Source organism: Dipodomys ordii, unplaced genomic scaffold (genome assembly GCF_000151885.1).
Source record: "Dipodomys ordii isolate 6190 unplaced genomic scaffold, Dord_2.0 Scaffold10, whole genome shotgun sequence".
NCBI classification, from domain to species: domain Eukaryota; kingdom Metazoa; phylum Chordata; class Mammalia; order Rodentia; family Heteromyidae; genus Dipodomys; species Dipodomys ordii.
The window spans coordinates 22,134,323-22,157,300 of NW_012267226.1; the positions used below are offsets into that span (position 1 = coordinate 22,134,323).

General features: G+C 47.2%; 1 protein-coding gene across 1 annotated transcript in view; it reads left to right on the forward strand.

Annotated features, from left to right (window-relative positions):
• The window catches only part of Tecta (tectorin alpha), a 68,937-nt gene extending 66,961 nt beyond the window's left edge, over positions 1–1,976 (forward strand). Inside the window, exons 22-24 of the mRNA XM_013009594.1 lie at positions 494–581; positions 912–1,028; positions 1,542–1,976. Of these exons, the coding sequence (XP_012865048.1) occupies positions 494–581; positions 912–1,028; positions 1,542–1,642 (306 nt within the window). The 3' untranslated portion in view covers positions 1,643–1,976. The remainder of the gene's footprint in view (positions 1–493; positions 582–911; positions 1,029–1,541) is intronic.
• Positions 1,977–22,978: the final 21,002 nt, after the last annotated feature.

Here is a 22,978-nt window from a genome sequence, read left to right on the forward strand (position 1 = left end):
AATGTATGCAAATACTCCCATAGTTCCTCTAAAACTCACCAGGGCCCCAAACTCTGGAGGGGCTGGCAGGATGAGGGTGAGGTTCAAACCCATCCTCTCCTCAGCCGCAGACGTGGTCACCACGTGTAGTTACGGCCATGAGATTTGATTGCCCCAAAGCCTGGCTTCTAACCTTAGATATTCCAGCTTACGCTCATCCATTGTCAGATCGGCTCTCAGAGGGCACTCAGAGGAGACTCGGCAACCCTCACTCTCGGAGCAGAGAGGCTCTTTGCATCTAATTCTAGTGTGGAGAGTGTCTTTAATTCCGCTCGACATAAAGCCTAGAGTCCCATCGGGCCCAGTGATCAAGAATGCATTGGTTCTAATTAATCTGAGCAGCCATAGTGCTGGCGGCCAGAGTCAGTGCCTCGACTGGAAGCAGAAACATGGGGAAGAATAAGTTATCAAATTAATTGTGTGAAAATTCCCCGCCGGTTGTTCTTTCTTTCAGAACTGCCCACAAAATTCCAGGATTGCCAAGGATTACGCAAAGGAGCCCAAGGAACAGATCATTTCAGTGGGGCCTATTAGAAGGAAAAGTATGTATGTTCTCCGAAACACGCTATAAATTATGAAGACCATGGGCCTGGAAGGCTCAGTCCCGCTTCACCTGCGACGTGGGTCTGGTGGATGAGGAGGTGGCCTGGGGTGGGGGGGGGGAAGTGGGAGGGGAGGGAGGGAGGACGGGGGGGGGTGCGGGCGACGTGAGCAGACAGCTTCCTTCCAGAAATCTTTTCACTAGTTTAAAAGCCAAACCACCTTTGGGCTTCACGTGTTAGGCTTTCTTCTCTTTCAAGGCTCATCTTGCCTGCCTGTGGCTGGTGGGTTTGCCCACCGGCTCATTAATTTGCCCACCTGCCTGTTTTCAGGGCTGGACTGGTGTGAGGACAACGGAGGGTGTGAGCAGATTTGCACGAGCCGGGTGGACGGGCCTCTGTGCAGCTGCGTGACGGGCACTCTCCAGGAGGACGGCAGGAGCTGCCGAGGTGAGGGGCTGGCGGGGGGACCCAGGAGGCTCCTTGCCCCAGAAGGAGTGAGGCCCGTGTGAGGCCCGCCCGACCAGCCGTGTGCCTGCTGAAATGTCGGGGACCCACACGGAAAGATGAGGAAACTCCCAGGGAACGCTAGCACTCAGCTTTGTGTATCGCTTTGTTTTAAGTTTACCCTGTACAGCCCTGATCCTTCTTCCTAAAAGATGCAGACAATTAAAAAGGAGCCATTTCGGGGCTGTAGTTGGCCATAAATCTGGCCCCCAAGGGCAGCTGGGCTCTGGTTGGCCTTGGGGGGGCCTGGTCTTCCTGTCTCTGCAGCAAAGGCAGCAGGATTCTCTTCAAGACTGGATCCATTCTATGTCTTTGCCGTTGAGACCAAGTGGATCCCGAGATCAGAAGTCTCCTGTCTCTAGCGGGGTGCTGCGAAGATGTCTGAACCCTATGCAACTGACACCCCCCACCCACCGGCCCCCACCAAAGCACTCACTCTGTCCTCTCTGTCCACAGCCTCCAATTCTTCCATCGAGCTTCAAGTCTGGACAATTCTGCTCATCGTGACGCAGATTTCATTATGGCACTTTGTGTACACATCAGGCCTGACCTCATAATCAACTCAAGGTGGCTCTATAAAGTACTGTAACTTCCTCACTGCAACTCCTCACAGGGTAGAGCGTGTGTGTCCCTAAGTACAGCCCCTTCCTCCTGGTTACAGGCCCAGAGACCCGTGATCCGCCCCCCCCCATGCCTCTGTCAGTGTCTGCAGTGGGGTGGGAAAAGCAAGCGTGGAGAGTGTGAATTCCCACCCCACCCCCCGACAGTGCTCACTAGAAACCTCTAGTCATCACAACAAAAATCCGGAAAGGAAGTCTAACCTGACGTCTGCCTGGACATCACTGCGATCTCTGGGTCACCGGGAGGGGGTGGTTCTTTTGTTATTTTGTTTTGTAGCCAGGGCCATTGGAATGATTTTGGAATCACGCCTGGAAGGTGTGCTTTCCCCTCCTCTCCCCCCCCCAAAAAAGCGTCTTTCTGGTGTTTTGGAAGGGTGGTCTCTGACGCGCACGTTGCTCTCTTGTTTCATGATGAGATTCTTCCCCACCCTCTGACCTCGTCTGCCTGGGCGGGCCTGCAGAGCTCCCCACCCCCCGCCCCTCATCCCACCCCACAACCCAAGCCCCCCCTTTTATGACAAATCAACCCCATAATTTTTCATGTGTTTTATCTTTAAATAAACCTCGTGTTCAAATATTCTCATCATCTGGTGACTCAGCTCGTTCCTCCAGCTGTTAAGCTTTGGCACTGAGTAGCAAGGTAGGGTGGAAACACAGGTTGTAAAAACAGCTGCCCCTGGACCGGGCAGCCCCGTGGGCGGAGCTCCACCCCGCCCCGAGGGCTCCTGCTCCCCGTGCACACAGAGCATCCGCAGCACAGAAAGGTGCTTTGTAAGAGAAGCAGGGCACGTCCTCCGCGGTGAGTGGTATAGAAGCAGCATTAGCTGTAATTAACTGCAAAATGGAAGGCCCGCTAACTAGATCTCTGGAGTGCTTCCTCTTCTAAGGTTAAAAACCAGGTAACACACTCCAAGTCTCTTTCTGAAGTGGGCGTGGATTTTTTCTGGGATCTCTGTAACACAGAGCAGCGATGCCTAGCATTGTTAGTGTGCATGTCCGTGGGTGTGTATGTGTATGTATGTGTGTATGTTTGTAGATGTGTGTGTGAGTGTATGGGTGCCTATTTGGGGAGCATAGAGATGGATACAGTAAAACCATCTATTCAAGCTGAACCTCCATATTTCACCTTCACCATGATAGAAAGCGATACTATGTTCTTCGTTTGTCTTCAGCTTCTGACTCCCCTGCCCTGCAAGAAGAATCCAGGCCAGCACTTGTACCGTAGAAGCTACAGTGAAACCCAGGAAATAGACTACGGTTAACCCCAGTGACATCTCAGTTGTTGACATGAGTTCCTTAGGTGAACCGCAAACAAAGCCATGCACCGGTACATGACTTACTTGCTAACTCCCCTTCATTGATTCTCGTATCAAAGTCATTCGAAACGACTAAATTGGAAAGTACTGTTTTTCAGAACTTTGTAATTAGATGCTTTCGTGCTGCGGCTTAGCTCTGGGCAAGTTGGCTTTCTCACTCGGTGGACATTCTTCCCTTGTCTGCCATCAGAATGAGCCGCCATTATGGAGCTATTACCAGAAATCCCAAGCTCTTAGGGACTTAAAACAGGGAAGGTTTGCTGCTTGCTCCAGGCGGTGGGTTCTCCTTCTGGCTGACATCCTGGGGTGGTTGACAGGGTCTGGGTTACCTTGCCGATGAGCTCAGCGCTTGGCTTGACCTGGAGAAGATCACCCAGCCCTTTCCCACCTCTGTCCAAGGTGGTGGCTCATTCTCACTCGGGCCAGTGCAGGGCTCCTGACTGAAATTAACCTTCAGCCGCTCAGACATGGGCGTGTCCTCTGCGCCCACGGGGCGCTCATCTTGCCGTTGGCCCGTGGCTTCCATCTGGCCAGGGAAACGTTCCAAGACCTGAGCACACGGAACCTCACCTGCCAGCCTTCCTCCACCCCCCACACAAGCCATCCCCCACCTCGGGATCTGTACCACCACAGACAGGAAAGACAAGTGTCGTTTTTGCTAGAAAATAATGCCAGACTGGCATATGCCATAGCGGCATTTAGATAATTCTAGAACATTACCTTCTCCTTGTACTCAAAAAATAATCTTAAAAAAAGATTTACCTCAAGCAGGGGGGAAGAGAAAAAAAAGAAAAATCATGCACGTAGCAAAGATTAGAAAAGGAAGTTAATTGAGAATCTTACTCACTTGGTAAGGGTGGGGTGGTGTGTGGTCATTTGTGACCATCGAGATGCTGTCACTAGTTCCTTAACCAGTACTGGGTAAGGGCCTACCTACCCGAAATCCTTGGTGAAAGTTAAAGAGCACTAATTGTTTAGTTTAGACTCATCTATTTTTAGAACCATTTGACATTTAGCAAGAGCTTGATATATAATAAAATTTCTTTCAACCCGAGGAATTAAGCAATTATCAGAAGATGACAAGCCACACAGGGCTCCAGTAGCAAAGCCTTACTTTCTTTACTAATTCTGAATTAATTAAGCAGCTACTCGGTTAGGAAGCTTCTGCAAGGCTCTCTCTCCCGAAGCTCAGGGTATGTCTACACTTCGTATTTCATCGCAATTTGCCCTGTTCGGATTTTTTCTCTGTGTGTGTGTGTGTGTGTGTGTGTGTGTGTGTTTGTGTGTGTGTGTGTGTGTGTATATACTGACATCTGTGGGAAAAAAAGAAAAACAGCACCCTCTAGTGTCTCCTTTTTTTATCCGTGCATAAAACTCATATATCAAAACACACCAATCAAATTAGGGTTCCCACCACCCACGGCCCCCCTCCCCTTCCCACCCCCACCAACCTTAGATACAGAACATTACCAGAATATAGCTTTAGAAAACATATCAAATGCCAAGGACATTTTATGATGAACAGTAGGAGATTTATTTTTATGCACACAGTAAGCCTCATTCCTGAAAAAAAAAAAAAGCCAGCTTTTGGGCATCCTAGACAAATTTTGCTCTTCATATCTACTTCTGTAATGTGATGAAGAACATAGCTGTGGAAAAAATTAGTATCTCTTTAAGAGGCCGGGAAATAAACAATTTGATCAAGAAAAACCCATGAAATATTTAGTGTCCCCTCTTCTTGTTCCTCCCACAGCAGAATGTAAAATACTTCCTTGTGTTTCCAGCAAGAGCAATAACTCGACTCTGACTAATGGAAGGCTATGTTTGTGATGGTTTAATTATGTTTGCTGAAATACGACTCTCCTCTCAGAAAACATCTCCACAACAGAAGGACAGAGGGGATAGAAATAAAATACAAAAGTCTCATCATTCTATGAAGAACCTGGCAATCAAATTCTATTTGCTAAAAAAAATGGAGGAAAGATAATTCACTGTACATTTTACCGTGTGTTTCTGTTTGCAGAGAGTCTTTGGCTTAGCTATTGCTTTATTCAATAGTATATAATACCCATTGTGAAGTGTGTGTGTGTGTGTGTGTGTGTGTGTGTGTGTGTGCGCATGCACACGCCAGTACTGGGGCTTGAACTTGGGGCCTGGGTGTTGTCCCTTGGCTTTTCGGCTCAAGGCTGGTGGTCTATTTTGATCTTTTTAGAGATAAGAGTCTCAAGGACTTTTCTGCATGTTCTGGCTTTGAACCTCAGATCTCAATCTTCTGAGATTACTGGTTTAACCACCAACATTGGGCAATGAGCTATTTTTTGAAAGTAAGATATTCTCCCATTAGATGAAATAACAATATTTTATGCTAATGTAACATCTTCCACTGCCAATGGTCTTACTTCCTCTATTAATACTGTTACATTTTGAATCATGCAGAACAATTAGAGGTGTGCCCAACTGGAAATTCTATCATATTTGGTATGAAGCATTGAGCACTAGTGAAAAACAGAAACACGCTTGCATATACACACTTTTGCACGTGGGGCTAGACAATAGTTCTCCATTTCTAATAACGACAATATGGGACAACTAATAGGCTTTTAAAAACAAAGCACCCACGAACCCATTTGTTTTTCTCCCCTTAACTTGTAAATATCTTCGTAAAATTATAGCACAAAAGGGCACTGATGTTATCCTGCCTTCATTGGGAAAATATTTTGCTAAAGGAGGTGATGTATTTAATTAGCTGAAGACTGGAAAATCTTTGCATTGGGTCCTGGTAAACGTACAGACTACACTGTAGAGTGTAGTGTGTATTGCTTCTGAGTTCATCAGGTGTCAATCTAAAGCAATCTAAAGCATGGTTCTTAGTGTTTTCCTTGCCCATGTCACAGGCGTTCTGAATTCCATAGTCATCCTGGCTATTCGATATGTTTTCCATAACCACACAGATCTCTGGGAAAGCAGGAGCCACGAGTGTGCACGTGTGCGTGCATGCACAGCTCACATGCATCCTTTGCATTGAAGGCTGCAACTGCCTGTTACAGAATCTGTGTGTCGGAGCGGGGCAGGAAGTCTGCCCTGCGGAAGAGCCCTGATCAGAAAGCAATTTGGCAAAGTCATTTGACAGGGAGAAAAATGGTTCGGCACATAATGTAAGCGCTCCTTAGGTGCCACATCAGAATATTCACAGTGTAGAATGAGGAGAGGAGCCGTGGATAGCACAGAATGCAATTTTTGCCTTTTAAACAGGTTCCAAAGGCTGACTGTGGACCTCCAGGAGAGAAGATAAGAGGCTGTGTATGTGAATTCGGCATTGACAGGTGTGCAGTGAGGCTCACAGCTGCTCCTACAGACCTTACGCTTTCTGTGTGTTAGCATGTGCGTGCGTGCACCTGTGTGTACGCATGCGTGCACGCCAGTTCTTGAGCTGGAACTCAGGGCAGGGTCTCTCTCTCTCTCTCCCTTAGTTTTTGTTGTTGTTGTTGTTGTTCAGGGCTAGTACTCTACCACTTGAGCCACCGTTTCTCCTCTGGCTCTTGGCTGGTTCATTGGAGAGAAGAGTCTTACAAACGTGCACTGGTTTCGAACTGCAATCCTAGCCCCCTGAGTAGCTGGGGTCACAAATAAGGCCTCCGCACCCAGCTCTGATTCTTGCTTTTAACCTGCCATTTTCATAGAAAATTACTTTCCCTCACCTCAAGTGGAATTCAGGAGAGGAGCGAAGCCCACCCAGGGTGGAGATGCTGCCTGCCTTCCGCTTAAACCACAGCCAACAGCTCCGCCCAGGACTGCGGCCAGGCAGGCCATCTGCTCCAGGCACAAGCCACGTGAGTCATAGGGACACACAACTCCACACACAGCTCTACCAAAGGTGAGTAAATGAGGAAGTTTCAGGTTGGAACTCTGTCGTATTTCCAGGTGCTGTGCATTCAAATCACAAATCCAGTGAAAGTCAACTTTTCCCACAGACCCCAAGAAACCCAGTGCCTGACTCCTACAAACCCTGTGCCCTGGATGAAGAATCTCTCGGCTGCACCAGTCTGAAAAAAAAAAAAGAAAAATCGCTATTTCTTCTCTCTTGGCCTTTTCCATGTTTCATTGGAAGAAAGAAAGCATAGAACTTAACACAGGGCATATGATAACTTTTAACCAGAAAGTTCCATTCTCAGATGCTCAAGCATGACAGACAGGAGCAACCAAACAATGGGGTCCCGCAGTCCTGGGTCCCACTGGGAGCTGGGAGCTCTGTGTGCTTGCTTGCTGGGTTGCTGGAGCTCCTGGAGCGGGAGCTCAAAGCCTCACACTTGCTGGGCAGGTGCTTTCTATTGAGCCATGCTTCTAGTTGTTTTTCTACGTTACTTGAGGCCAGGTGTTGCTCTCTGTCTGGAACGTGATCTTCCGTACCGTGGGCTCCTCAGCCACCGAGAGGAACACACACAGTGCCACACTCAGATCTTAGTTGAGATGGGGTTGTTCTCCTGTGAAAACCTAGACTGTCCTCAGTCCCCCCAAGTAGCCGGGACTACACGTGTGAGCTACAGGCAACTAGCTCAGCGGTGGGATTTTTAAATGCCACCCCTTGAAAAAACATCTTGAGCGAATGACCACTAGCAGTCTACGCCTGTGATTTTACTTGTATAAACACCTGAAAGACGTAAGACTTTTCTGCAAGTCCTATGCTATTTAGTCCAAGTCTATTTGTAATTTTTCCTTCTCAGCAGAAAAATAATGTATAAATGCACAGGAATTGGAAAAATGAAAGCAGCAGAAGCTTTTCGTTCTGTGGAGGCAGAACAAGAATATTTCACTCAAAAATGCAAGAAAGCACAGAGAGGGTGAGGAATTGTGCAGAGTTAGGGCCAGCACCTCCCCTTCTTCCCACCCGACCTTGAACTAGGGAGTAAGGACAACCCGATGCCTAGAGGACTTACCCCTGCTAGAAATGCCCACCAAAGGAAACCAGCACTTTTGCTAAAACCTCTAAGCAGCAGAGAAGGGAATCATAATGCTCTATTCTCTGGAAATGCTATGAGAACCTTGAGTCTCTCCAAATTCATTCAGTGAGTGAAAAATTCTACTGGAACCAAGAGCCAAGAAATGAAATATAAAGATGGGATTTCCCTGAGGAAGAAACTTGAATCTAACAAAACAATTCCTTGTAGATGCTAAACTAATATAAAGGAAAGAAAAAGACATTTTGATACTATTGCCTTGAAATGAACACAGGACTTCACAAATGGAAAAAATGAAATGAATCCTGCTGAACAGTGAGTAAATGAATATTAGAGTTGATTTATAGGATACATAAGAAACAGAAGACATTCTCCCCCTCTGGAGATGTTGTCAAACTTGACCATTCTCTTTAGCCCAGATTCCAGCTGTACAGGGCAGGTTCCTTTTGAAAACTTCTATAAAGGTGCAGTCTGTTGTGTAGAGAGAAACTAGAACTAGAGTCAGAGAGGCAAGAGACAGAGAGAGAGAGAAACAGACAGACAGACAGGCAGACAGACAGACACACACACAAACACACACACGAAACAGAAAGAAAGAGATGAAACAGAGAGAGAGAGACAGACAGACACACATACACATACATACATACACACACACACACACACACACACACACACACACGAAACAGAGGGGAGGGGAAATAGAACCAGAGCCAAAGTCAAGCCACAAAGACAAGAGATAGAGACAGGCAGACAGACTCAGAGAGAATTTAAGGATCAAGGTGAGCTGCAAGGAACCCATTCTGATGAATATTAAATCCTCCGGTATTCAGCTCCAGGCAGTTCTCCATGCACGTAACCATGCAGCGGAAGTGCCACTCCCCAGCTGGCCGTGCCAAGGACCTGCTGCTCACCCTCTGCTCACCCCCTTCCCGCCTTGCAGCATCTCCAGAAACTCTGGTGGCTTCAGTGTTCCGCTTGTCTGGTTCTGTCTGGACAAGATCCAAAACCTGAGAGGCAGAAAAGAAAGTCTGAGGTTTTATATTGTTTTTGTGAAAGGCATACAGTCCTCTCAAACTAATCTAGAAGAAAAATGGGTCTCAACACTTTCACTAACACATGGCAAATACCAGCAAACAAAGTCCTCAAAGTCCACAACAACCACCACCAAACAGGAAATTGTTAACACTGAAAAGCAATGTGTCTGCCTTGGTAGTTGATGTTTAGGGAGTCAATGAACTAAGTCAAACTTCTCTTTTAAAGCAATTTGAAAGCATATAAATGTGCTTGTCTATTCCTCTTAATCAAAGGAAGTGATGCTGTTATGTGAAATGTGTATTCTTGAGCCAGACACACATTCCAAGAATGACACCATGTCCCCCGCCTGGCCTGCAGCCTTGTCTTGCAACACCTGGCAAGCACATACTCGTTGGAAAGTTTGAGCCTAAACTGTGCAGCGTTTGAGCCTGCCTGTGGATGCCAGCCTGTGGTCGCTGGGCCCTGCAAGTTCTTCAGCCATGTGGGCCGAGTCCCAGCATGTGGTAGCTCGAAGCTGCTCCCCCCACCGTGGCCAGGGAGCAGAGAGTGAGCCGGGAAAGAGACTCAGGGTGGAGAGGGGATGGGAGCATCTGCAGAGTTTGGCATCTGTGGGGGTCTGGAGCCCATCTCCAGTGAGTTCCGAGGGACGGCTCTGGTAGCCTAAGCCCCAGGACACGGGAGATGGAAAAGAAATCGGGGCCATGAGCTCCATTTTGGAGAAATAAGCTCTAGGGCTTAGTCGCCTCCAGGGTTTTAAGAAAGGGGAAGAAAAACATATCGAAAGTGATTTTGATCTGTGCAGTGGGATGATGCTACGGTTGACTGTGCTCGGGGAATCGTCTCAGAGGGCAAAATCAGGGCTGGCGTTCAGACAGACAGACAGACAGGAGCCAATGGGCCGCCCGGGACTGCACAGAACCGTCTGTAGGGATCATGTACATTTAGATGCTTTTAAAACTTGGGACCAAATTTAGAGAGAACACAGGAGGAGCCTCAGACTCAATCTACAGGATCAAAATGTAGGCCTTGTAGTGTACGCCGCTGGTCCGTGTCCTCAGGAGGCTGGGGCAGGACAATCAGGAGTTCAAGGCCAACTTGGGTGACATGGCAAGAACTTGTTTCCAAAAAATCCATCTCTTTTTAAGAGAGATTAGAAAGGCAGAGATGAGCTGGGGAGATTGGAGAGTAGCCAGACAGTCAGGAGAAACCGGAAGCATCTGTGCCTGTCCCAAGGTTCCAGCAGGGGTATGTGGCGTCACATCAAACTCCACAGGGATCTAGACACGGGACTGGACCTTTCTGATAACCTATAGCAACCACAAACAGATGCAAATATCCATATTGTTTATCCTTATGGCTGTTCAAAGCATGAAATAACATGACAAATCTCAGTCCGTTTCCATGAATCTCTGTGTCAGCCGCTCTTTGTTTTGCTTTATGGTACTGAGGATCGAACATCGGGCTAGCTCTCTCCCACGTGAGCTGTGCCCCTAGACTTTGGTTTTTAGTTTGTTGTTTGGATTTTTTTTTTCAGATAGAGTCTTGAAATATTGGCCAGACCAGGCATGGAACTAAATCCTCCTGTCTTCGAGATCTCCTGAGTAGCTGGGATTACAAGTATGCACCAAAATATTCACCCTAGTAATTATTAAAACCCTGTGTTACCTGGGAATGTGGCTCAAATGGTGGAGCACAGGTTCTGAGTGCTAGCCCCAGTTCTATAAAACAAAACAAAAACAAGGGGCTGGGAAGGTGGCTCAGTGGTAGAGTGCTTGCCTTGCACGCCAGAGGCCCTGGGTTCGATTCCTCAGCACCACATAAGCAAAAAGAAAAAAGCCGGAAGTGGTGCTGTGGCTCAAGTGGTAGAGCGCTAGCCTTGAGCTGAAGAGCTGAGGGACAGCACCCAGGCCCAGAATTCAGGCCCCACGACCGGACCAAAAAAAAACAACCAAAAAACAAAACAAAACAAAAACAAAAGTAACCAATCTTGTGCTGTCCCCCTAGCCTCAATTGCTGCTATATTGTGGATGAACTGAGGATTGGCAGGTAGAGAATTATATCTATGAGAATGCCAACTAATCTAGCTTTTGCTTTTCTTATTGATACCATACATCATTTACAAGGTATGAGAATAATTTCTTCTTGCAGCAAGCCATTACTTTTCAGAGTCGGTCCAAGGGACATCTCATTAATTGCTGCAAAATTTGCTTCATTCGTCCTTCTTTCCCTGTTACTCTTTGGTGTCCACGTGAAGCGTAGGAGTGTTTTATTGTTGTTTTTCAATTAATTTTAACTGCAACCCAAGGAGGGACAAAATCAGCGAAGTTATTAATGTCTTAAAAACACGAAGGCACTTACTGCAAAAGCTTTGCTACAGACATCTCTTGCGGGAATAATTTCCAAAAGCCTTGGTGGTGTTTCTGAATGCCAAAGTGCCGTTTAAAAAGGAGCTTCACCCCGCATGCAGGCTTTCCTGAAAGGCCAGAGGAAAGAGAAGCTGCTAAAAACAGTAACGCACTAATGGAGGGAAAATGAGCAGATTTCATTTATTAAAAATCATCTAAACACAGTCATTTCAGACCCATTATGAATGCACTTAGCTCTTTGTGCTGAGTGTGATCAGCAGGTAGAAACAGAAGATGAAACTCTGTTCCCAATTAGCACAAAAACAAAAACAAGACTAAAGCTGGGCACTGGTGGCTCTTGCCTATAATCCTAGCTACTCAAGAGGCTGAGATCCGGATATCTTGGTTCAAAGTCTGCCTGGGAAGAAAAGTCTATGAGACTCTTACCATTAATTAACCACCAAAAAGCCAGAACTCGAGCTGTGGCCAAGTGCTAGATAGCCTCGAGTAAAAAAACTGAGGGACACAGCCCAGGCCCCAACTTCAAGCCCTAGAATTGGTACACACTACACACACACACACACACACCAGAACAACAAAAATAAAAAAGCCAGATGCTGGTGGCTCATGCATGCAATTGTAGTTGCTCAGGAGGCTGAGATCTGAGGATCTTGTTTCAAAGCCAGCTCAGGCAGAAAAGTCAACTACCAGAAAACCAGCAGTGGCACTGTGGCTGTCAGTGGCAGAGCACTAGACAAGCAAAAGAGCTGAGGGACAGCGCCCAGGCCCCAGTTCAAGCCCCACGACCAACAACAATAATAAAAATAAAATAAAAACAAAACAAGAACTTCTTTTCAAAATAGCAATCCTCTTAAAAGTTCAGTCGCCTATGAAAATGCAACCAACAGAAGTTTGAAGATCAAAATAGACTTTGTAAGTTTGCAAGAAGTAAAAGAGACGTCAGAAAAGGTTTCTCCCTTGACATTCTCTAAATTGAACAGGGATTTTTTTTTTCACTAAAAAGATCTACCTCAAACTTTTGATGAAATAATGAGGAACGTTTTGTAAGAAAAAAAATAACAGGACAATTCTCAAAAGATCGTACTTATTTGTCAGTATCTACCCAGTGAATATAGAATCTGTGGCTAGAAATCAAGAAGGATAATAAAGCAATGTTCATGAAGGAGTCTAAAGTGGACTGGTTATGGGCCCCAGATTTGAGTTTTACTTGATAGTGTACAAAAGCCACGCTTCTCCAAGACACTTCAACCCTTCTGTTTACTTTTTCATCCCCTTTCTTTTATATTCCTATTCCTTCCATTCCTTTTATATTCCTTCTACCTCCTTCTTTTAATTGTATTTAAACAGTTCTTCAATGCAGTATCAGAAATACAGAAATTTTAAAATAAAAACAACTTCATATAGAAGTAGATAAGGAAAGGGGGTTTGGAATATGAAATAAGGCCCAGTTGAGACTTTGTTTTTGCATGCCATGAAATCCTACTTAAGTGTCAAGGCTGGACCACAAAGTTGATTCTTAACAAAAAATCTGAGTCCTCCATTTGAGTGCCTGAGGGGTGGGGGGGCGAAGCTTAGGAAACTAACATGGGAGAAAACACGAGTAACTATCCAGTAAGATCAAGCAAGGACTCGCTGCTCCTGGTGGCTCTGCGTCTCCGTGCAAGGTCCCTTTAGTCTGCCCTGACAGCAATTTAAACCAAGAATAATGGAATGCAAATCAGAATAAGTCATTGTACTACACAGAACAGCACAACTCTTCCCACACGAGGATCAGAAAGAGCTCGCTTCCTTCCCAGTGTCTCCCGGGAAGACCCAGCCCCGCTCGGACACCTCGAGCCCCACGCCAGCAGGAGGTTACAGGGCGATGTCTTCCTTCTGGAACTCCTCAGTCCTCACCAATGGAGCCGCACCCGTGTGTACACCAGGAAAAGCTGTTCTGCAGAGTCTGGGAACACAGTAGTGTTTTGAAGCTGGGCACTGGTGGCTCACGCCTCTAATCCTAGCTGTTCAGGAGGCTGAGAAATCTGAGGATCAGGGTTCAAAGCCAGCCTAGGTGGAAAGTCTGTGAGGTTTGTATCTCCAATTAACCAGCAAAAAGCTGAAGCTCAAGTGATAGAGCACCAAGACTTGAAGAAGAAAAGCCAAGTGGGAGCAGGGAGTCCTGAGGGCAAGCCCAGCACCAGCACCACACAGAGAAAAACATTTTGACTTTGCAGTCCCAAGTTAGGATCTGTGCGTATGTGCAAATAATAAAAAAATTAAAGGATAAAGTTGTAATTACTATAACGTCTCAATAGAGGAAAAGTTATTGTAAAAACTTACCAGAAAATCCCTTAAGCATAAGGTAAATACGATCCATTATTAAGGTTTTCTAGTGTTTTTTTTCTTATAAATGTGATTTCTAGTTTGTTAAAATGTTTTGAGAAATATGTCTGCAGATGATCAAAGAAAATGCCCAAATATTTACAGAATCGTAAATGTGTAATGAAAGCTTAGTTGTGAAGTAGATGAGAGTGTACGATTAGTTCAAGAAGATTATAACGGAAGAAGCACGGGCTGATGGTTTGCGTGTGACTCCAATCACTGAGAGTGATGGACAGAGCTGATCTCAAAGGGGCCCCGTTGAGGGAGGCAGGGATGGAGGCGGCCGGGCCTTCCGGAGGATCCTGGGGAAATGTGCACACGATTATGTCTTGTCCCCTGACCTCTTGCCACACCCTCCCTATCTCTGTGATTCTGTCTCTCTTTTCTGTCTGTCTCTGTCTTTCTGTCTCTGTGTTTGTCTCTGTCTTTGTCTGTCTGTCTGTCTCTCTCTCTCTCTCTCTGTGCTTTCTGGTCATCATGAGACAAGCAACTTTGCTCTGCCACATCCTTCCTTCATGATAGACTAAAACTACCAGAACACGGGGAGTGGAGCTGTGGCTCAAGTGGTAGAGTGCTGCCTTGAACAACAAAGCTCAGGGATAGCGCCCAGGCCCTGAGTTCAAGTCCTAGGACTGGTACAAAAGAAAAGAGAGAAAGAAAGGAAGGAGAAAGGAAGAAAAGAAAGTTTCACTACAGATGGACATGGGGATTGCTTTGGCTTGGTTTCCTGACACAGTTGTGTTCACGCTTTCTGGTGCAGTTTCTGAATTCACATCTATGAGAAAATTCTCAGGACCCAGGGAGAAGGGGGGTTTGGGAAAGGCGTTGCTAAGAGTCCCAAAGCGATGTCTTCTCTATTGATGTATCCGCCGCATCTGCTTGTTAAAACAGCTCTGTTCCTTCCTCTGGTTTTATAAAGCGTCTTAGTTTTTACCAGTCTGTTGGGTCTGAATCAGTTTCTCCAGGCTTTAATCTAAATCTGTCTAATTCCTACTGAGGTGAAGTATCCAAATATGAATTTATGAGCTTTTTGTGTTGTCTTTTCTGTAACCATCTGTTTGTGTCTTTTGCTCATTTTTCTAATAATTTGTCACTTTCCTATTGAGTCATAGAGTTCACTTTCTATTCTGGCTTCTAATCTTCATATGTTTATACACTGAAAATATATTCCTGCAATCAGAGACTTCACTCTATATTTTTAAGAACACAAGTTCTTAAATTTAATGTCGTTGAAGTATCAATCAATAGTTTGTAGTAGCTGTCTGTCTGTCTGTTCTTAACAAGCCATTGCTTCACCCAAGGGTCACAAACTATTCTTCTAGAAGGTGTGTGTGTGTGTGTGTGTGTGTGTGTGCGCCAGTACTGGAATTTGACCTTAGGATCTTGTGTTCTGGCACAGCTTTTACTCTACCACTTGAAAACCTAGTTCCACTTCTGGCCTTTTTGTCACTAATTGGTAGTAAGAATCTTGTAGCCTTTTTCTCCCAGGTTGGCTTCAAATCCTTGGATCCCGGCTTCTGGAATAATTAGGATTTCAGGAGTGCTCACACGTGACAACCTCTTAACATTTTTAAATGTCAGTTTTTATTCCTCTTTTAGATCTGGGATTGAGTGTTGCATGAGCCTGGGAAGAAGTTAATTTTTATTTTCACTTGGTGACAAATAGCCTAAGTAGACTATGGGAGTGACAGCCTTGCTTTCCTTTGTGGAAGAAAGATTTTTTTCCCCTGAGTTCTCTATGGAGAGCTGGGGCAAAGAGCCAAGGTGATGTAGGAATGGCTGTAGAGATCTTCTCACCACTCAGCTCACATTGGTCAGCTTTTGTGCCATTGTGACAAATCCCTGCAAGCAGCAAATTGTGAACTGAAGAGGATTTGCCATGGCTCTCGGTCAGGGATCCGCCGTCACTGTTCCTGTGTACCTCAGGCCCATGATCCTATTTAAGGACACATTCCAAGGGTTCAAAGCCAGCCCAGGGAGAAAAGTCCCTGACACCCTTATCTTCAATTAACCAGCAAAAGGCTAGAAGTAGAGGTGTGGCTCAAGTGGTAGAGCACAGGCTTAAGCAGAAAAAGCCAAGCAAGAGCATGAGGTCATGAGTTCAAGACCCAGTATGGGCAATGTAATAGTTCACATCATTGTGACTCCTTCAGCAGTGATTTCAGCCGCCATGTTGTCAGCCTTTCAATCACCGTGAAAATCCTTCCCCACACCTCTAATCCCCTCAGCTGACTCCACTCCAAACTATTCACCCAGCAAAACAGGAGCAAGTGATTCCAGGTGGAAAATTGATACAGTGGGGGGGGGGCGAGAAAGAGAAAGAGAGAGAGAGAAACACGGACACAGGAAGACTGAGGTGAAATCAACATTCTTCGCTTCTGTCTCTCCACCTTCATTAGTGAGACAGAGTCACTGGAGTCCAGTCGCTCGAGGGATAGTCGGGGCTGAAGACCAGAGGGCCCACCCACCACTTCCTGTCCCCCAGCGGCCACCTGCTGCTCCCAACCCTCTCCCAGCCTCAGCCATGGCCTAGCGCGCCCCTTCCTATTTCTACTCGCGTAAGCAGTGCATGCAGGCCCGTCCGAAGACAGCCGGCCTGACCTCCACAGAGCCACTCCCTTGCAGCCATGCCAGAACCTTCTGCACAGCCCTTCTTGCAGGCCACCTGGAATACATCAACAGTAGTTAAGACAGGATCTGGTGCGTGTCCGCCGTCGGAAGCTGGACATTGCTGGAGAAAATCACACAGCCGTGTACTGAATGAAGAGCCAGACTGCAACACAGTAGGTTCACCGGACGACCCTGCCGTGTCTGCTGCCGGTGGAGTCGCCTTCTCTCCAGGGACCGTTTGCCAACGCAATGGCTCTCCTTCAGCCTCCCACATCTTCGTCATTCACTGAGGGGAAACAAAGCAGCAGGGAGCCATCTCTCTGTCTCCACGCATCCACCAGATCGGCCCACCGCACACAGCTGTGCGCTCTTCTTCCTCTTCTGCTAACGGGACGATGCCCTCCGGCTCAGGGCGGAGGTAAGCGGCTCTTCTTGTGCTTCCTGGGCATGCCCGCCTACCTCCATCATTTCCCTCAACTATATTAAACAGTCTCACTTGTACTGGATCATGCCCAGTCGCAGCAAACAGCTATCCCATAATAATAGGAGTTAAAATAAAAAAGTCTGACTGCCACATGCATCTGGCATTCCACCCCGTCCCTCGAGTTTGGAGCAAAAGATCTTTAAAGGAATTGTGCATCTCTGCTTGCTCAGCTCCCATTCCCTCTTCAATTCGTGATGGTCAGGATTTCTTCATAGAGCTGTGGTTGGGAGACAAAATGGCGCACCAGGCTTATGTATTGAAGCCTTGGTCTCCAACTGGTTGCTGCTGGTGACATGAGAGTGGAGGACCCATGGGTGACCCTGTTGCTTGGTGCATCCATGAGTTCAAACCGAAGTTGGGAGCTTGTTGGGTTCTTAGGGGGTGGGGCCTCGCTGGAGAAGTAGGTCAACATGGGTGTGGCTTTTCAGGCTGCATCTTAGCGCTAGTATTGACCCTCTGCCCCCATGGCTTTGTAGACCATGCCAAGTTTACACTGGGACTGACCACAGTGGGACTTATCATGATCAGTCAGGAAAAGAAGAATATATGCGTATCCTAAATAAGTATGTACTCAACAAAATGGAGTTTCTAAAGAACATTTAATCACTTCAGCAAGTTCAGGTTATTATTTGAGCAGTAATCCCAGTGGGAACTACAGGAGGTTTATATATTAATAGGAACACTTTTAAAAGACTGGATGAAAAATATACGTGATGGTTAATAATGTTTTTTTTGTTGTTGTTGTTTTGCTAGACATGGGCCTGAGCGCTGTCCCTGAGCCTCTTTGAGTTCAAGTCTAGCGCTCTATTGCTTTGAGCCACAGACCCATTTCCAGTTTTCTGGTGATTAGTTGGAGATAAGAGTCTCACAGACTTTCCTTCCTGGGCTGGCTTTGAACCAAGATCCTCAGATCTTGGTAGCTAAGATTATAGATGGGAGCCATTGGTGCCCAGCTTCATTTTCTTCTTTTTACTTTCCTGTATTTTCACTCTTGTAAGTAGCCCACATTAAATCTGTAATAAGACATTTTTAAAAGCAATAACTAACACTGCAAGAAAACCCCAACAAACAAAAGGTAGACGGCTTATCTCCGCATGATATCACTGTGAGCCAGGAAGAGACAGAGAGAGCAACGGACAAGTCTGGTGAGCGAAACGCGTAACCTTTCTGCAAAGACTGAAGGAGAATGGACATCATTATCATGTTCGGGTCTAGCCTTGTTTTTCATGTTCGTGACCTCTCAGGAAGGGGACATGAGCATTCACTCTATTTGCACCTGCACCTTGCTCCGCTGGGGCCTGCTGCCTGTGATGAGCCAGACAGGATGGCCGCCTGTCATCTCGGTCTAACTATGCCCTTGAAGCTCGCCGCCCCTCTTCCCAGATGTGGCTCCCAGCAGCTGCCTGAATTGCTTTATTTCTAAAATCAAACTAGAACAACAGACAAGTTGCACAATCCCTTTCACCTCTGTGTGCCAAAGCTTTCCAAGTCAGGCCATACTGTGAGCCACTTTGCTGCTGTTGCATTGGCTGTCATTGGATTGGCTGCTGTTGGATTGGCTGCTATTGGATTGGCTGCTGTTGCATTGGCTGCTGTTGCATTGGCTGTCATTGGATTGGCTGCTGTTGGATTGGCTGCTGTTGCCTTGGCTGCTGTTGGATTGGCTGCTGTTGCCTTGGCTGCTGTTGCCTTGGCTGCTGTTGGATTGGCTGTCATTGGATTGGCTGTCATTGGATTGGCTGCTGTTGGATTGGCTGCTGTTGCCTTGGCTGTCATTGGATTGGCTGCTGTTGCCTTGGCTGTCATTGGATTGGCTGCTGTTGGATTGGCTGCTGTTGCCTTGGCTGTCATTGGATTGGCTGCTGTTGGATTGGCTGCTGTTAGATTGGCTGCTGTTGCCTTGGCTGCTGTTGCCTTGGCTGTCATTGGATTGGCTGCTGTTGCCTTGGCTGCTGTTGGATTGGCTGCTGTTGGATTGGCTGTCATTGGATTGGCTGCTGTTGCCTTGGCTGTCAGGCTGCTGTTGGATTGGCTGCTGTTGGATTGGCTGTCATTGGATTGGCTGCTGTTGCCTTGGCTGTCATTGGATTGGCTGCTGTTGCCTTGGCTGCTGTTGGATTGGCTGCTGTTGCCTTGGCTGTCATTGGATTGGCTGCTGTTGACTTGGCTGCTGTTGGATTGGCTAGCTCCTTCACTGACCCGCCTTTGCTGCGGGTAGGAAGGCCAGGTTAGGTTTGGAAACCACAGCATTCATCATGCCTGCCAAAGGTTGTCCTTTTCACCGAATGAAGCCGACTTTGTCCCTTTGCCCCGCCTGGTTGGGGCAGCCCTGAGACCAACTGCACCACTGCCCCTGAGGAAGCAATCTCAGGCTGGAGACTCAGCCCTCACGTCTTTGCATGGTGCCACCCCATGGGAGGGGGGCGTGGGTGGAACAAAAGAGGAAAAGGGGAAGACCACTCATGGGTGAAAATCAAGTCTGCTCAAGCAGGTGCATTTTTTTCCCCTTCTTTGGCTCTCACTGAACTTTGGACTCTGAAGAGCTTCTTCAGCTCTCCAAAGCAGACTCCCCCCAGCCAGGGCCTGGGGACGGGGGGCTGCCCCATTGGGTTCCTTCTGCTCCAAGGCTTCAGCGGCCTAGACTCAACAGCCAGGGCTTCCCAGCCCTCCAGCGTGGACGTGGCCAGGACGGTGTCAGACCACTTGTGGAAGCCAATCAAATTCCTCCCTTCTCATCACGATAGCTATGTTCCATTGGTTCCATAGGTTAGAGACAAATGGAAGAATTCTATCATTTCTATCACGTTTATGAAAACAAAGTCACTTGATTAATGAAGTGTTTTTTTTTCTATTTTTGTGTTTGAATGGGATTTTTTTTGTAAGTTGTGGGGCTTGAACTGAGAGCACTGTCCCTTCGCTCTTTTGCTACAGGCTAGCACTTTACCTCTTTGAGCCATGACGCCACTTCTGGATTTTGAGTGGTTCATTGGAGATAAGAGTCTCACGGGGCCTTTTCTGCCCTGGCTGGCTTTGAACTGGGAGCCTCTGGTCTCAGTCACTAGGATGACAGGCGTGAGACAGCAGTGCCTTGCTCCAGCAGAGTATTTCTGAACAAAAGCCTTCCGTCCTGCGTCTGGAGCTGGAGGCCCTGCACGGCAGAGCTGTCATTCACCACAAGAGGGAGCCATTTGCTACTTTTGTCTTCCAGAAAACAGATCCGTTTTCTATTCAGGCAGAAATTCAAACCGCTAGAACAAAACTTCAGACAAGACTTATTCGAGTCGTGTTTTCTTAAAGCTCACTTATACAAATGGATGACTGAAAAGTGCTTATGGATTTAAATAATGTGAATGAAACAAATCTCTGTCTAGCCACCTCCAGTTTCTAGAAACAGAACAGAACCGCGAGCCACATGGAGGTAGTCTGATGCCGGGCTCCGCCGTGTCTCTGTGTCTGTCTCTACCTCCACCGAAGACCACAATAACCAGCCCCAGGTGAGCACTGGCGGTCCACATACATGGGTAACCAGAACAGAAGAAATGCCCAATGACTTTGGCCAAGCTCCAGATCAACCAGAAGACGGCAGTCGAGATGGTGGCTGCAAGTCTTTCTCATTTCTCAGGACTCAGGTGTAGGCTCCTTGGGCATAATTTGATGAACAGCAAGGTGACCCTTGGGTTACAGATCAGGTGGAACTCTGGCTGCTCTAATCGACGCTGAGGGCCTGCATACAAGGGAGCTGTGCTGTGTGGTCCTGCCGGCCGTCCAGGTGGACTGCCCCGCCCGCCCCCATGGCTTAGCTCCTTCCCCCAGAATTTGCCCTTGGGTCTCTTCCTCAGAAGGCGTGAAGGAGGGAGCAGCCAATTGGGCCAAGAACCAGTTGGTCCAGAATCCCGTGCATTCAGGCTGCTGTCAACTTTAAGAGCGTGAGTCATGGATGCTCAGCGCTTAGAAACAGCTGAAAGCAACGTATTAAAGGAGCCCAACAGGGAGGATGGGCTTTGCCTTTGCTGTGCAGTTGGGGCAGTGCCAACCTGGGGCCCTCGGTGAGAGCAATGACGCGTTCACAACCCCAAGCCAACGTGAACGCGGACTTGTGATTCTGATTCTCAGGGAATTCTTCTTTCTCTTCTACGCCAAGCACAGACAGCTCCACTTCTTGTGTTTGGGTGGTTAATTTGGAGATAAGAGTCTCACTGGGCGTTCGTTCTCTGCCCTAGCTGGCTTCACACTGTGATCCTTCGATCTCACCCTCCTCAGCAGCTAGGATTACAGGCATGCAAGCTCCCTTTGAGGTTTTAGTTTCCATAGCCACGTTTTCTAGAGTTTCAAGGCCAGACTAGGTTATGTGGCCACATCATGTTTATAAGAATAAGAATGATGATCATGATGATAAAACTACAAGATCATATTTTTTGAGATCCACTAGATCCCCAAGAAAAGAAATAACCCTCATAAATTAAGCAAAACTAAACTCTAGATGGAAACGTGAGACGAGTCAGAGCCCTTCCTTTCAGAGTCGAGGGCCACACCTGCTTTCTTCCTATCAGAACAGCCCTGAGAGAGGAAGAAAAGTATCCTAATGAGTGGGGAAACACCTGCGGCATCTGAAAGAGTCTGTAGCGGCTGCCTGTGGACTCTCATGATGATCCATAACTATAGAAGTGACGCCCTGCTCTCGCTGGACCCACAGGCCTTCACAGAGGACAATGGGCAGCATTCTTCAGGCCGGAACCACAGCAGGACTGTTTGTTCACAGACACTATCAACACCGAGTTCTCTGTGCTTTCCCAGATTAGGAAACGGCCTTGCAGAGGCAGGGCAGCGCGGCAGGGGCCACACAACCTTCTCTTGCGCTTTCGTTAAAAGTAGGAAAGGATAGCCCAGAGAAGTCCTTCAAAGCACAGGAAGGAAGTCATTCCTGAAAACAAAGCGGGAGGAGCTAGCACCCCGAGATCCTTCGTAAAGATGCCCCCGTGGAGGAGCCCTGGTTTGAGAACTTTGCCCCTTCTGGCCAGAATGCTTCTCTTGCTGGACAGGCTTGTGATGCTGCTACCTAAAGTGATGGGAGGAGGGGCGGCGCCGAAGCTCCTGGAATTGCCCGTGGCTTCCTCGTCATTGTTTATGCAATGTGTTCAAAAGCAGAAATGAAATTCCTCACCAGCCTCTTCACAACCATGCATCAGATTCTAGGAGTCATGGCCATTAGGCTGCCTGTCTTCTTGCTCCACCTACCACATAGCCTCTCCAGTCCTTCAGAAGAATAAATCGATACCCAACACAAGTATCAGCAGAAAACATGGGCGCCCCAGCCCACAGCATAGCTTCTCCAATACTGGATATGAAACTGAATTATTGGGCCAGTAGAAATCTGCAAACCTCAAGGTAGTGGCTGACTTTATGACAGTAGAATTATCTGCTCGCCTGATATGGCCATTCCAGTCTTACCCATGGGGAATTGTTTTTTTCTGGTACTGATTACTAATCACCACTTGGCTTGCTTCCTTGTTCATCTGGTGCTCTACCACTTGAGCCAGGCCACTAGCCCAGATTTTTTTGCCAGTTATTTTTGGAAATGGGAATGTTGCAAGCTTTTCTTCCCAAAGTAGCTTTGAACCAAGATTCTCTGAGCTCAGTCTCTGGAAGATAATAGGCATGGGCCACTGGCACGTGGCTAGGAGAATTTCTTTGACCATGTCCTTCAAGCCTGTCCCTGAGAGAGGCTGGGAGAGAGCAGTGTCTTGTAGAAAGCCTAGTCACATCATTCCAGTTTATACTATCCCATGCTTTGCCAACATGCTTATTTTGGCAGGTCCTAACACTAAATCAACCCACGACTATGAGCAGAAAGGTCTTCCTTGACACAACTATAGACTTTCGGTCTTCCGTGTGCTTGCTGTGTGTGGGTGGTGTGTGTGTGCACATGTCTCTCTTCTCCCCTCCTTTCTTTTCCTCTCCCCTTCCTATCCTCTCCGTTTGTCTCCTGTTTCCTCTCTCCCATGGCTTTATTTGTTTTTGACTATCGTCAGCAAGAAAGCGCCAGCGTTGCATTGCAGCCTTTCACCGCCATCGCATGAGGACCTCAGGTTTAGCGGCGCCCTGGTTAGGAGAACCAAGGAAACGGAGAAGCTCGAACCAAG